The 16,238-nt window shown below is 41.5% G+C and overlaps 1 protein-coding gene across 1 annotated transcript in view; it reads right to left on the minus strand.

The window, feature by feature from the left end:
- Positions 1-16,238, minus strand: part of gmds (GDP-mannose 4,6-dehydratase) — a 554,149-nt gene that overhangs the window by 360,207 nt on the left and 177,704 nt on the right. The window contains exons 5-6 of the mRNA XM_078427475.1: positions 3,477-3,669; positions 1,127-1,231 (exon numbers count right to left, since the gene is read on the minus strand). Coding sequence (XP_078283601.1) covers positions 1,127-1,231; positions 3,477-3,669 — 298 coding nt within the window. The remainder of the gene's footprint in view (positions 1-1,126; positions 1,232-3,476; positions 3,670-16,238) is intronic.

Below are 16,238 nucleotides of genomic sequence, written 5' to 3' on the forward strand. Positions count from 1 at the left end.
ATCCCCCCACTCTACCAGCAGTGCATCTGATCATCATCATCACCCCAACACCAGCAAGTCTCCGAACCCTTCTCCCTGTTTCCCACAAAACCTTCTGCCCATTCATTAGCCTTTCACAGCTATTTCTCTTTCTCATCCCTTTCTCCCTTTCCAGCACTTCACCCTCAGTATCTTCCACCCCAACAGATGGAACACTATCGGCAAAGGTAAATAGCTGATGAAAAGTCTCCCAATCAACATTTCCATTCACGGAACAGTCAGTCATGCAGCAGCTCCTAATTGAAGCACCGTCCTCAAAGTTTGATGGGATGCGACTAATATGGTTGTTCCACCATATTGCTGCCATTTGAGCGCACTCTTTAGAGCAAACTGGAACGCATAAAGTAAATTTAACCGTGAATTCTCCAATTTTAGGGAACCTCTGACAACCCCTCCCTCTTCCTCCTGTTTCTTTCCCACATCCTCCTTTATCCACCCTTCCCCCCCCTCCCCCACACCACTCTCTGCCTCTCCCCTCTGCCCCACCTGGACTGGCACCTACGACTCCCCTCTCCCTACATTCTTCACTCTGGCTTCACAATTTTCAATTCTTCAATCCTTTTGTCTCACACCTTCTGTATTTTCATCTCTGGCCTTTGTCAACCATCTATCTATCAGAAATCCACCTCACCTGTATTCACCCATTACTTGCCATGCTTTGTCCTGCCCCTCCTCGCTTTCACCTTTCTTTCACCCACCCTACAATCTCTGAAGAAGGATCCCGACCCGAAACGTCACCTATCCATGTTCTCCAGGGATGCTGTCTGGCCTACTGCATTACTCCAGCACTTTGTGTCTTTTTAGTAAACAAGCATCTGCAGTTCCTTGTTTCTACTCATAAAGTACATAATTTCTTCACGGGTGTGAACTAACACAGTGAAAATTAACTTAACTTACTTTCGTTATCTGTCTTTCATATAAAAGCCCTTTGGAAAAATCATTTAATTGTAAATATAAGCATCTGCTGAGATGATGAACTTTTTACATTTTCACAGCCATTTAAATATTCATACTTGCCAAACGTAAAACATTAGGAACTAAAAATAGAAATATATTAAAACAGATTAAATGTATTAGTTTTTCTAACCTCTTCTTGGACTTTCATGATTGAATAGAATGCCATTGACAGCAAAAAGGTTGTAAGCCTCCCTGAAGTTCACCACAATCCAGTAGGCGTAAAGCTTGGCTACCCCTGCAGAATAAACAACAGCCTGCAAGTCAGCATTGTGCATTGCAAAAATAGATGAAAACCAAGTAGAAATCTGAAAAATAACAACTTGCCAACAATAAATGTTCTGGCAACATCAGATGAACTGACCCAGGTCCAAATGAGAAGGGCTTGCAGGTGGTACAAGCCGCCGTCAATTATTCTTGGTTATCCCCACTACCACTTGTGGGGGGATATGTTTCTTATTCATTGTGAGAATACCTCCTGGATGGAGTCTAAAAACCACGAGTACCAAACATTTGCTGACACTGTCCCAGTTGCGGTAGTCATATATTTGCCTCGATTGTACTGTGTGCAGTTTTGGTCCCCAAATTTGAGGAAGGATATTCTTGCTATTGAGGGCGTGCAGCGTAGGTTTACTAGGTTAATTCCCGGAATGGCGGGACTGTCATATGTTGAAAGACGGGAGCGAAGAGGCTTGTATACACTGGAATTTAGAAGGATGAGAGGGGATCTTATCGAAACATATAAGATTATTAAGGGGTTGGACATGTTAGAGGCAGGAAACATGTTCCCAATGTTGGGGGAGTCCAGAACAAGGGGCCACAGTTTAAGAATAAGGGGTAGGCCATTTAGAACTGAGATGAGGAAACACTTTTTCAGTCAGAGAGTTGTGAATCTGTGGAATTCTCTGCCTCAGAAGGCAGTGGAGGCCAATTCTCCACTGTTAGATAAGTCAATTACTTGTAATAATAATAATAATAATGCATTTTATTTATATAGCGCTTTTCTTATACTCAAAGACGCTTTACAGAGATTTTGAGAACATAGGGAAATGAATAAATAGATAAATAAGTAAATAAATAAATGAACAGAGAAAGGAGACAGAAGGTGAGGTGACCTTCAGTGGTTGAAGGCAGTACTGAACAGGTGAGACTTCAGCGATGTTTTGAATGTGGTGAGTGTGGAGGAGTCTCTAACGGTTTGGGGTAGTGAGTTCCATAGGGTGGGAGCAGCGATGGAGAAAGCCCTGTCCCCCCAGGATCTGAGTTTGGTCCGGATGTGGGGGGATAGGAGATTGGCAGCGGCAGAGCGGAGGGTGCAGGTGGGAGTGTGCCTGTGGAGGAGGTCGGTCAGGTAGGATGGGGCCAGGTTATGGAGGGCTTTGTAGGTTATGAGGAGGATTTTGTACTGGATTCTCGGGGGGATGGGGAGCCAGTGGAGTTTATAAAGTATGGGGGTGATATGGTCACGGATCGAGGTGTGTGTGAGTAGACGGGCAGCGGAGTTTTGAATGTATTGAAGTTTATTGATGATTTTTGAGGGTGCGCCAAAACTTGTGTTTTGTCCTTTGGGCTCTCGCCACCCGTGCTACTCTGAATCCCATTGCCACCTCGTGATCTTCTCAATACAATACACAGACACCCAACACCCCCAACCGGTTAACCAGCAATCTCATGTTCATCAGTTTTTGGAGCATAATTAGGCCATTTGGCCCATCGTCTACTCCGCCATTCAATCATAGCTGATCTGTCTTTCCCTCTCAACCCCATTCTCCTGCTTTCTCCCCATTACCCCTGATACTCTTACTAATCAAGAAGCTGTCAATCTCCACCTTAACAATATCTATTGACTTGGCTTCCACAGCCGTCTGTGGCAATAAATTCCACAGATTCTTCACCCTGTGACTAAATAAATTCCTCCTCATATCCTTCCTAAAGCTACGTCCTTTTAATCTGAGGCTATGGCCTCCGGTCCCAGACTCTTCCTCTAGTGTAAACATCCTTTCCACGTTCACATCTCCTAAGTCTACCCCAAAAGAACCTCCAAATCTTCCAGCCCTCACCCTGGCCACCACCTTCCCACTCATCCATCACTCTACGATATCTCAATCCCCAACCACCCCTGCCCCTCTCAATCATCCATCACTGCAAGTCCTCATAACTACCTCAGGCACCTCTCCTCACTTCCAGTCACTGCACGGGTTCAATTGGGCCTGAGACTGCCAGCAATCCTGAAAATAGTGTTGAAATAGAGTACTGGGCAGTATACCTTTGATCTTGAAAATGTGCAACACCCACTGAGTTACATCTGAGTCTTTGATTTATAATTCTCACCCCTTAGGTTAACCTGAAAAAACTTTTAATTGTCAAGTTATAAGCCTATCCCTCAACTAGTCCAAACACTTGGACCAGATGCTAATATTCCATTCAAATTACTGCAGCACAAAGACATGCATTCAATCCTAAAAATACTTTAGGGTACTTGCCATATGGTGATCGAGGATAGAAAGGAGTAGTTTCCTTCTGTGGAATTTCCTGCACTTTGCCAAAGAGTTCACTGGTAGAGGCTTGGTAAAACTTCACGGAATTTGTAAGGCCGCAGGTTTTAACGGCATCCAATAATCTCAGAGTGCCGACACCGTCAACATCAGCAGTATATTCTGCCAGGTCAAAGGAGATCTGCGTGAAATGCAAAAATAAATGGTCATTGACAATCACTGTAAAGATGTTCTGTCAAACATGTTTCAGATACAAGGGAAGTGGGAATTTATGGCAAAGTATGCCCAGTGAGCCCAACAACATAATGCAAAATCTACTGCCCAGTTAAATCAAACTTGCATTACTAAACATTAAATTCCAATGCAGGGGGCACATTAAAAATGTGTGAAATTTTAATTGAAAACATAACACTGGAAAGACGCAGCAATTTACAACTTTGATGAAAAGTCATTGGCCAAAAACATTAGCTCTGTTTCTCTGTCCATGGAGGCTGTGCCACCTGCTGAGCATTTCCAATAATTTCTGTTTTTATTTCAGATGTCTGGCAACTGCAGTATTTTTCTTTTGGCATTGTGAAAAGTTTTTTTTTAAACAAAATAACAACCTCCATAAAACCAGCATCACATTGTAATCGGCCATAATGGAGGAGTTCTGATTTGTGAAAAGAGGAGACGTTGGTTAATAAACAGCTTAGAGAAAATAAACACATTTCCCTCAAGATCCATTTTGGTTTGTTCCCGGGTGCCGGGTAGTAACTGATCGCACTCAACTACGAGCAATGGAGGAAAGAACACCTCATTCAAAATGTGAGCACCTTACACAATTATCATACCAACAGAGTACTCCCAAATTAGTTTAATTGCATAAGATTGAACAAATTCCTTGCATTTTCCCTTGAAATTATTGATTTATTTTTATCAAGATCAGGGGGTTTCCTTCCCATCCTTCTTCACATTCATATATTTGTAAAGCAGCATCACTTTATGTATTCCAATAAATAATTATCAAAATAAAAATAATACATGGCATTAATCAAAAGAGGATTAAAAATGCAGTAAAATAGTCAAACTATTGTTATGAAATTCAAAAACATAGACCATTTTACAGAACATGAATCTCTGCTGAAGTATAGACCTATCACATTCAATATCTTAATTGTTTTAACAAGCAGACAATATAGAAATGCGGTAGACTTGGTTAGTTTATTTTAGCATCTTCTGAATTTAGATTTCCCATTTTAAGTGCATTAATATGTCAACCTTATCCCTTAGCATTCATTTTTGTCGAGGGCTAAAATTACTGCCAGAGTCTCCGTCCTCCATTAAGCCTGTAGTGACAGACATTTACAATCCAGTATCTGTTTGGCTAACCATTTGTCCTCATGTTAGATTAAAAAAAATTGACTTGAAACAAGTTCTTCAATCTTAATTCTTTTTTAGGAAGTGAACACAGCATCAATGAGTTTTACTGCCACATATAGACATTAACAGTGAGCAAAGTGGCTTGCAAAGGTTTTTCCACCTATATGCTCTGTCTACCAAACTTTTATGATGCTTCATTAGTGGAATATAGAGATCATCAGATAAGGGCATGAAATGGAGGACTGTGAGAGATAACACTGCGCATGGGAATCAGATTGTCCATAAAACCATGTCAGAAATATACCCTCCCCATCATTTCCCCTTATCTCTCAACCATTCATTATTAATTTGATGGAGTGGGGGAGCTGTCAGACTCTACAGCACAAGTTGTTTACCTTTCATTATAATCTTCAACCTACTGTTCACGATTTCTGCAGTTTTGAAATGGGACAAAAGTTACCCGTCTGTTTCTTACGGTTTTGCACTAAAGATCACAAGGTGCTTGGATATATTGTGACCAAAGGAGTGGGTTGCAAAAGAACAAATGAACCTTCTAACTGGAAATGTTATGATTTTTATGATCAGTGACACTATTGTAACTTAAAAGTTTGGCTAGGGGGTAAAATTCAAGCTGTGTCCAAAGCTTTCAACTAAAATCAAAAGAGCACAGTCACTTGAGAGCTACAGTGCTGAGATGTAAATTGATATCCAATTCATTTTTCTTTATATGCATCATGGGAGTTGAAGACTCAGTGTAAAATGTGGGAGGTGAGAAACTCTGACTTTCTAACAATTTTTTCCAACTTAATCGCATAGAAAAAAACTAAAACACAAAAGCTGATTGTACATCCATTTAACTATTTCAGTGCTTAATGGAAAATAAATCTTCTTCAGAATATGTTGGAATTTTGTCATCCTGATGAATTACAACAAATATTCTTTATTAATTACACTGAATTACGTTTTTTTTAAGATAAATACCATCCAAATTTATGAAAACTGGCATCAGGACACATTACAAATAAGAAGCGGTCTTTGCAGAACAATTTCAAACAAATCTATCATGCCAAGATTCATCTCGTTGAAACCAGAAAACTTTAGTCCAGAGCAAAGGGTAATATTAAAGTGGAGGCCAGTTCGTTGGATGCTTTCAAGAGAGAGCTGGATAGAGCTCTTAAGGATAGAGGAGTGAGGGGGTATGGGGAGAAGGCAGGAACGGGGTACTGATTGAGAGTGATCAGCCATGATCGCATTGAATGACGGTGCTGGCTCGAAGGGCTGAATGGCCTACTCCTGCACCTATTGTCTATTGTCTATTGTCTAAATTTAACCTAGCTAGCAAGGTACCAATAGGGCCTGGATGGTCACCTATTTTATACATTGAAATATCTTACTTCCAAATAAAGTAAACAGAAAAAAAAACATATGTGAAGTTCAAATTCCTCATTTCTCAAAGGGTGGACATGCAATTTCCCTGAAATTAACCATTTCCAGATTGAGAACTGGAATTATCTTATGGGGCAGTTCCATTGCTGATGAGCATTTCACTTTCTCTGTTTCTGTTCAGTTTCAGTTTTTGTTTATTGTCACGTGTACCGAGGCACAGTGAAAAGCTTTTGTTGCGTGTTAACCAGTCAGCGGACTGGTTCCCACATGATTACAATCGAGCCATTCACAGATACATGATAAAGGAATAATGTCTAATGCAAGGTAAAGCCAGCAAAGTCCGATCAAGGATGGTCCGAGGGTCACCAATGAGGTAGATAGTAGCTCAAGATTGCTCTCTAGTTGCAGTAGCACACAAACTAATCAAAAAATAGTTTCGGATATCAGTTTACTTTTTCAACGGTATATCATGTCACCCTTCCCTCAAACATCAGTATTCGGTTAGTTATAAATCAAAATTGTCAATAGAAGTTGAGCATCGCCTCTTCATGCAATTTCTGGCAATAAATTTATAATCCTGGAGTTTTAACAGTTATAGGGTTCACTGGCGATTCAAGGTGGTTTAGTTATCCTATGCTTTTTTAAGACATACAGTAAAACCTCGTTTTAACAGACCGCTTCATAATGGATTTTGGTTATATCGGACACACCTGCCGACGTCATCCCACCTCCCCAGCCCCCGACACCACCACCAGTTCGCAAGGTGCACTAGCGAGCCCTTCATCACCACTGCACGGTTGGCGGCTGCTGTTGCGGCTTACAGTGTAGCCCATGGGGACAGTGTTTTCTTCAGGCCTCTGCCACCAACAGGACATACTTGGTCACCGTGGAACTCTCGACCCTCTCACTGTCTACTGCTTCTTTCTGTTGGCCATTGCTTTGTCCTATTGGCCTCTCCCACCTTCCACTGGCACTCCCTTTTTTTCCCATCTGTTTATCCACTCTGCCACTCCCTCCTCCACCGCAGCTCCCTCCTCCTTCACCTGTCTCTCTGTCCACTCGGCCACTCCCCCCCCCCCCCCCCCTGCCTCCTCCTCCTACTCTCCCAGAGTCACCAATATACTCCACCTTGGAAGATGTCGGCGACTGCAGGGGAGGAGGAGGAGGGGGTGATAGGGAAGAAAACAAAGTGACGGGTGTGGGGGGTGGAAGCCCAACGGTAACTGAGCACGTCCTATTGGTAGCAGTAGCCTGAAGAAAGCACATTCTGCCGGGGACTACAACGTGAGCCACAACAACAACTGCGTCAACTGGTGAAGAAGGGCTCGCTGATGCAGGCCAGTGGTATTGGCGTCTAGTTTTAGGGTGAAACGACACAAAGTGCTGGAATAGCTCAGCAGACTGAATCAGTCTGATCCTCTGAGTTGCTCCAACACTTTCTGTCCTTTGGTGTATTAACCATCATATTCAGTTCTTTGTTTCAACTACACACAATGATAATATCTAACTTGGATACAGCAGACAATGGGCAATAACGGACACCATTCCCCTACCATGGTCCACTATAATGAAGGTTTATTGTAATTATTAACATTTATTTTGGTAGGTTAAGCATTGCATTAATACAGTAGACAATGAAATTTCACATAACAATGCTAATCTATGTTGCATCGGGGGAAATTCTACCGCCAACTTGCTCATGCCAGAAATTGAGAAATAAAACCAGTTTGAATGTAACAATACAAAGCTTTGACAAAAAATGACTAAAACTTACATCCTAATCTATTGTTGGTGGTCACAAACTCTTTACTTATTGGAATGATAACCCATAACATTTCTCGCAGTACAATAGCTAATGTCTTTCACAATTACTTACAAAGAGTTACTGTAAATGTGATGTTTTCCCCTTACTTTGATGTAAATACTTATACTTTTAATTTAGATTGGCTATACAAGGTTTTCAGCTGCATTCTCCATCCATTCATTGTTTGATCAGGAAAGTGTGTCAGGTGCACAGCACAAGATCAAACAATAGACAATAGACAATAGACAATAGGTGCAGGAGTAGGCCATTCAGCCCTTCGAGCCAGCACTGCCATTCAATGCGATCATGGCTGATCACTCTCAATCAGTACCCCGTTCCTGCCTTCTCCCCATACCCCCTCACTCCGCTATCCTTAAGAGCTCTATCCAGCTCTCTCTTGAAAGCATCCAACGAACTGGCCTCCACTGCCTTCTGAGGCAGAGAATTCCACACCTTCACCACCCTCTGACTGAAAAAGTTCTTCCTCATCTCCGTTCTAAATGGCCTACCCCTTATTCTTAAACTGTGGCCCCTTGTTCTGGACTCCCCCAACATTGGGAACATGTTATCTGCCTCTAATGTGTCCAATCCCCTAATTATCTTATATGTTTCAATAAGATCCCCCCTCATCCTTCTAAATTCCAGTGTATACAAGCCCAATCGCTCCAGCCTTTCAACATACGACAGTCCCGCCATTCCGGGAATTAACCTAGTGAACCTACGCTGCACGCCCTCCATAGCAAGAATATCCTTCCTCAAATTTGGAGACCAAAACTGCACACAGTACTTCAGGTGCGGTCTCACCAGGGCCCGGTACAACTGTAGAAGGACCTCTTTGCTCCTATACTCAACTCCTCTTGTTACGAAGGCCAACATTCCATTGGCTTTCTTCACTGCCTGCTGTACCTGCATGCTTCCTTTCATTGACTGATGCACTAGGACACCCAGATCTCGTTGTACTCCCCCTCCTCCTAACTTGACACCATTCAGATAATAATCTGCCTTTCTATTCTTACTTCCAAAGTGAATAACCTCACACTTATCTACATTAAACTGCATCTGCCATGTATCCGCCCACTCACACAACCTGTCCAAGTCACCCTGCAGCCTTATTGCATCTTCCTCACAATTCACACTACCCCCCAACTTAGTATCATCTGCAAATTTGCTAATGGTACTTTTAATCCCTTCGTCTAAGTCATTAAACGGGCTCTTGTGCTAATTAATTTTGTGCACGCATCTTTAAAGGAGAGATTAATGACTCTATATACTATTGGAAGACAATAGTGACTCATGCATGTCTTTGTCGTCCAGAATACAGGTCAAGGGTAAGGATTACCCTCCAAGGCAAGGATTGTAGGCTATTCATAGTCAGTGACTCACTAAACGGAGATCCAGTTTTTAACTTCCACCGCAGCAGTACAGTTGCGGCCTTACAGCACCAGAGACCCGGGTGAGATCATGACTATTGGTGCTGTCTGTACAGATTTGTACGTTCTCCCTACGACTGCATGGGTTTTCCCTTGGGGCAAACGTATAAGATTATTAAGGGGTTGGACACGTTAGAGGCAGGAAACATGTTCCCAATGTTGGGGGAATCCAGAACAAGGGGCCACAGTTTAAGAATAAGGGGTAGGCCATTTAGAACGGAGATGAGGAAAAACCTTTTCAGTCAGAGAGTTGTGAATCTGTGGAATTCTCTGCCTCAGAAGGCAGTGGAGGCCAATTCTCTGAATGCATTCAAGAGAGAGCTAGATAGAGCTCTTAAGGATAGCGGAGTCAGGGGGTATGGGGAGAAGGCAGGTACGGGCTACTGATTGAGAATGATCAGCCATGATCGCATTGAATGGCGGTGCTGGCTCGAAGGGCCAAATGGCCTACTCCTGCACCTATTGTCTATTGTCTATTGTCTATTACTCCAGTTTCCTACCACACTCCAAGACATGCAGGTTTGTAGGTTGTGGGTTAATTTGGTAAGTTAAAATCGTAAATTGTCCTTTGTGTGTAGTGTGTATGGGGATCGCTGGTCAGTGCGGACTTTGTGGGTCAAAAGGCATTTCCGAGCTGTATCTCTAAACTAAACTAAATATTAAAAGCTAAACCGAGATCAGGGAGTGCAACATTGAATAAAATTGTGACGTCGACTTCACCCCCTTCTAGCACTTGCACTGCCCAACCAGACCGCTGGTTCTACATCATCTAAAATTAGAAGGGGGCACAAAGTTATACCTGTTATGTGCTGAGAACATTAATGGAAAGAGATGGATGCTTATACCAACTGTTGCTGGTAAATCTGAAGATGATATGGGATGAGGCTAAAGTTGGATATCAGGAGGAGGATTTTAGTGATAGCCTTAAAGGCTTTCTAATTTTGGACTGTTGTCACCACAAGAGCAAATAATGTTGTCAATGAATGATTGGCCCTCTCAACCACTAGAGAGAGTGAAACATATTTATAGGTGTGCTGAAATGAAAAGCTGCTTTGTGTTCTGGCTGTGAAATATGAATATGAAGTTTACAATATTCTCGAGTATTAGGGCAGTGCACATGCGTATGCGGGGCATGATTGCTAAAGATTTCTGTTTGGCGAGAGAGTGCATGGGCAAGTGGGACTTTTGGTAGAAAATGGCATCTGAAGAAGCATTAACTCAACATAACCATATATGTAAGATCTTTGAATTTATCCACCAGGTCTTAGGAGTTGTTTTGTGGTTCCAGGAAATCACCTTATAGGTTGCCTCCTTCTATTTACAATCTCCTTACTATCGCAACATTTAAGAAACATTTAGACAGGTTCATGGATAAGACAGGTTTAGAGGGATATGGGAAAATCCTGGCAGGTGGGACTCATATAGATGGGACATGTTGGCCGGTTTGGGTAAGTTGGGCCGAAGGGCTCGATTCCATGCTGTAAGACTCTATGACTATTTGACTTGCAGAGTTGACTGGGTGGGCTGGTGGCTCCTGCAGATGATGATTCTCTTTCTTCTTTTTCCCTCTCCTTCATCAATATCTCTCCCATAGCAATGGAAAATTAAAAAAAGCCTATTGTTTCCTATTGCATGCCAACTGTTTGGCCAAATCCCATGTTTTGAAGTCTTTATGTACCAGACCATGATGCGCTACAGGCTAGTTTTAAGTAGTGAAAACTAGCTTTCTGGCTAATCATGTTAACTTTCTGAACCCTGACCATATTAACAAAGGGCAGCATAATGTTTACATGTTGCCTGCACAATATTTGAACAGGCACATGTTAATCCTACATCACAAACCCTGCACCTATTCTCTAAAGTGGTTAGGTTTATCCCACCAAGTCTAGAACTTCTGATGGTGCCTGACAATATTGCTGTAAACATACCTTTAATGATTAAAGGCATATCAAATTGCTATCTTATTCAAAATTAATTCACCAAAGTAGGATTTCTCACAGAAAGATCCATTAAGTTGATAATTTCTCACTTATACCAATTCGATACACTGCAATGGCATTGAAATATATATGTTAATACAATTATGATCAAAATCTGGAATCAGAACACTTAGTCAATCAATCACTTAACCTAAAATACTTATTTTTGTACATGGTTGGAGATGAAAAACGATGTAGGGATAATGTAGATTTGTCAAGGTTATGGTTTTGAATTACAATGTAGTTCTCCACAGCCTTGGCAAATAATTCAAACTGCATCTTCAACTCTTTCAACAGCACTAAAGTTGAAAGATTTATGTCATGCAAGAGACATTACAGTCCATGCTCAATGTCTCACCTTACACTGCAATCCATACAAGTTTATGATGGAGCGGCTGTCAACATGTAAAGTGTATATGAAGCATCCACTCCAACCTTGCAAAACAGAATGCCTTCTCAGGTTCTGAGCATCACTGTTCAGTCAGTTTTCACTGCACCTGCCACACTACCACCATCATCCTAGAGGCACATGAGAATGTCAGTTCTCTTCCTCTGTTCTACCCAGGTCATCTCACACACACTTCCGTCCAAACACGCCCATCACACTCCTCCTGCTGGAACCCCACTTCTCACTGTTCCACCTGTTCAACATCCCTCCCTTTTTTGGTTCCACCTTGCTTTCTTATCAGATTTTATAATTTTCAGCCTTTTGGTATCTGGAAATCTGAAATAAAAGAGAAAACTGGAAATAATGAACAGAAAATAATGAACAGAGCATCCATGGAGAGAGAAAACTGAGGTAACATTGCTCTCACATAGAATAAAATACATTAGTCCCGCACAGGAACAGGCCCTTCAGCCTATAATGTCTGTGCTGAACATGATGTTAAGTTAAACTAATCTCCTCTGCCTGCACGTGATCAGATACCTTCATTCTCTCCATACTTTTTTCCATTCTTTCTGTTGCAAAGGAAAGACCACAGCAGTTTTGATAGTCCTGTCAGGCCCCGGCACTATGACCTGGTAATAATGACCAGGTCAGGCCTGGCATTATTAATACTGTTCACCAGCCTCTCTCAGAGGACATTAGCACCATTTTTCAACTGGATCCTCTTGGTCCCTGCCTCTCAGATGTTCACTTTGTCCTCTTCAATGTTCTCCCTCTTTGCTACAACTTACCACTTGCTTAATTTCTCCCTTTTTTAAGTTCTGATAGAAAGATGTTCAACTAACCGAGGCTAGATCTTTGCTTTTATATACATCTCTATGTAAAGCTTTCATTTGAAATTTCCCCAACACACGTCATTTACTCCAAATTTCCTTTTTTTTTGGCCATGCTTTATATACCAATAGTGATAGCTTATGAAAAAAAAATCATATTATTATATATTTTTTTAATCTCCTTGATACAGCCTGTTAGCAATAGGCCTCTTCCATTAGACAAAAAATGTTTCAACTATCAGAAAGACACCTAACTAAAATCATAAACAGCTGAATTAAACATCGGCAAGGGACATGGACTAAACTGCAAAATACAATCCCATTACATTGGGAAGCAGCTCTGGCATCCCAATTTTATGAAATTGTAATAAAGTCCGGCAGCAAACTCACTTCCAGGAAGTAAGTTATAATAATGTGTACAAATAGCCGGTAGTCTCTGATTTAATCTGGTTTGCTAGTTTCACTGTGGCTGACCAGTTTTCCCAGGCCTCAAGAAACACAGCAGCTGAAACAAGGTGATGACAGCTTCAGGGACATGGTAAATGTCTTTACAGCCAAGAGATTTACAGCTTTGCACATAACAGGAGGAGCAAGAGTATTACCTCCTGATCCCCAGCCTCCTGACTGTCTTGCCCCATTGGGATTATGGGTTGAACTCACCTGCTCCTGAGGCCTGCTCCAGGGTGCTTCCCTCTTGATTGGAAATCAAGTCTGTCACGACACAGACTGTGAATGTAAAACTCCGCAGCATGCAGCAAAAGTCGGCCAGAACTTCAACCCTCCCTGTGTAACCTAGTCTGATAAATACCCAGGCCAAAAGGTCAGCATGCTACGACTGTAGAAATCAGCCAGCAATAGATTCAGTACCGCCTTCACTGGTGAGAAACTATGTGATGCTTTAAATTTTCAAGTATGTGAGAGTGAAGTGTTCTTAAGTGGTGATGAATTGAGCAGTAAGTGTTCTTTTCAAACCGTGTCAGCAAGACCACAGAGAATCTGCCCAGCAGGGTGTCCTCTGTTCAATATTCCTTTACAGTTTTAGCTTGATGGAATTCTTTTACATGGAAAAGATCTGCCATCTGTCCAAGTCCTGGCACTCATTCACAGTGCCCACTGTGCCATCTCACACACCCTACTGCTAATTCAAAATGTTTCAAAATTCACACACCCCACTGCTAATTCAAAATGTTTCAACATTTTAGAAACACTTGGAAATACCTGGAAAATAAAATTTTAGTTGCCTCCATCGATTCTGCTGATTTTACTGATTTCAGAACACTTTATAAATAAATGAACTATTCCATCACACAGAGACCAGAAACAACAGATTGCATCTCACTAACGTATGGAAATAGGCATCTGAAACTACCACTCTGCAAGAGTAAATCTGCAAAACTGCAAGAAATATTGCATTAAAGCAATTTTTTTTGCAGGAAAGAGACTTTAATTTTTTTTTTTAATCCCTTCCATAAAAAGATATCTTGTAATAATCAAACACATTTTTAAATGAGTTCATGCTCTGTAGGAAATGTTTCGTTTCAGGACAAATACTAACCTTAACTTTCTTCACAATTGTCAGGATAGCAACAACTCAAGTATAGCATGGTGCCAGTTTTTAACCAAAGAATCTCTTGTGGCACTGACTTGCACTGACCATGAACTAAGGGACATGGAATGTATCAATTATCAGAGAATGTATTAGCAAAGCATCTAAAATAATCAATTTCCCCCCACCAACCACCCCCCCCCCCCCCCCCTCCCCACATCCCACCCATTATTAAGGAAGTCTCATTGGGAAGGAAGTTGGACTAAGCAGCTTTCCATGTTAGCACTGCAATTTCCTTGTCAACAATTGCAGAAGTCGTAACATAGGAAATCTTAACAACAGGAAAAGGCTGGCGAGACCAACAACTTCATCCCCTTGCAACTTATCCCAGCGCCAGTTTCTCAAAATAATTCTCAACCATTTCTTTTACCAAAAATATATTTTGTCACCTAAATCCATTTGATTGACTAATTTATTCAATGACCACAACTTTTCACAGGAAATAATACAATAGAAATTGTCAGTTACGATATAAATGAGAAGACCCCTATGCTCCTTAACCCTATCATGGTTTTTCTATAAATATCCTTAATAGTTTGATAATAATGCATTGTGCTAAGCAGCAGCACTAGAATCAAATACATAATCTACAAAAATGTTTGTATTATACATTTAACATATTTTAAATCTCCGAGTCAATCAGCACAAAAACAGGCCCTTCGGCCCAACTTGCCAATGCTGGTAATATGTCCCATCTACCCTAGTCCCACATGCCCGTGTTTGGCCTTATCCTCTAAACATTTCCCATCCACGTATGTCCAAATGTCTTTTAAATGTACTTACAGTACCTACTTCAACTACCTTCTCTGGCAGCTCATTCCACACACCCACCACCATCCGTGTGGAAAAGTTGCTCCTCAGTTTCCTATTAAATCTGTCCCCACTCACCTTAAACCTACGTCCTTTGGTTTTTGATATCCCTACTCCGGGTAAAAGACTCTGCATTCACCCTATCTATTCTGAAAGCATTACCAACAGTAAAAGTGATTCAAATCTAAACAACCCCTTTTTCAGGCATGTACACTGTACTAGCTGAATCCTGCAGGGCGATGGAAATAGCCCTGGAAGATGGAATTAAATTGGGCAACTCATTTTCAACCACCACAGCAGGAGCTGACTGGCCTCCTTTTTCTCTGATTTAATGATAATTTCAATAATATCATTGTTAACAGATGTCAGATTTTAAATAAAACGCATGGATCTATTTGAAATTACACATTCTGCTACACTGCTGCCTATCCTACATTTTAATACAGGAAAAAATATTGTGACAATAATCAACAGATTTTTAAAGTGTATATTGCAGCTCAATTAGCTATTTGTACTATATAGGCATCAACCTCATTTTGTCCTTCCTTCAATTGTATCGAAGTATTGTATTGTCTGGCGTGGGGGAACCGCTGTGGGGGTGGGGGGTGAGAGAACAAAAGGGGGAGCTGGTGTGCTTTGTAACTTTGTCAACGCTGTATGTGGCTGCTATTTGTATAAATTGTGTATGCAAGCAAAGAATCTCACTGTGCCTAGTCACATGTGACAATAAAGTATTCCTATTCCTTCCTATTGCTTAATGACAAATGGAATCTTGTTTGTACCGTATGTTTGTTCCTGTTATTTCTGCGTCCTTTCCTGTAAGCCCTTCTTAAAATGGTACACGACCCGCACAATTTTAGGCCCACCTTACTCATCATTGTACTGGGGACATATTCATCCAAGTTTCATTCAAATTGCTCATATTTTTCAAGTTAGAGAGATTTTAAAGTTTTAAAATTACCTTATTTAAACCAATTGCTTGCTGTGTTCAGCGTGTGACATCACTCTGGCGGGTCCCACTCCTGGCGGACATGGTGCCCCCCCCCCTCCCTCCCATTGGTCGTCACTGGGACCCGCCCAAGTGACGACCAATGAGGGAAGGGGGGTACCCACCATGACCGCCGGGGGCGGGACCCGCCAGAGTAAGGGGAA

This window comes from Rhinoraja longicauda, chromosome 2 (genome assembly GCF_053455715.1).
Source record: "Rhinoraja longicauda isolate Sanriku21f chromosome 2, sRhiLon1.1, whole genome shotgun sequence".
In the NCBI taxonomy this organism is placed as follows: Eukaryota; Metazoa; Chordata; class Chondrichthyes; order Rajiformes; family Arhynchobatidae; genus Rhinoraja; species Rhinoraja longicauda.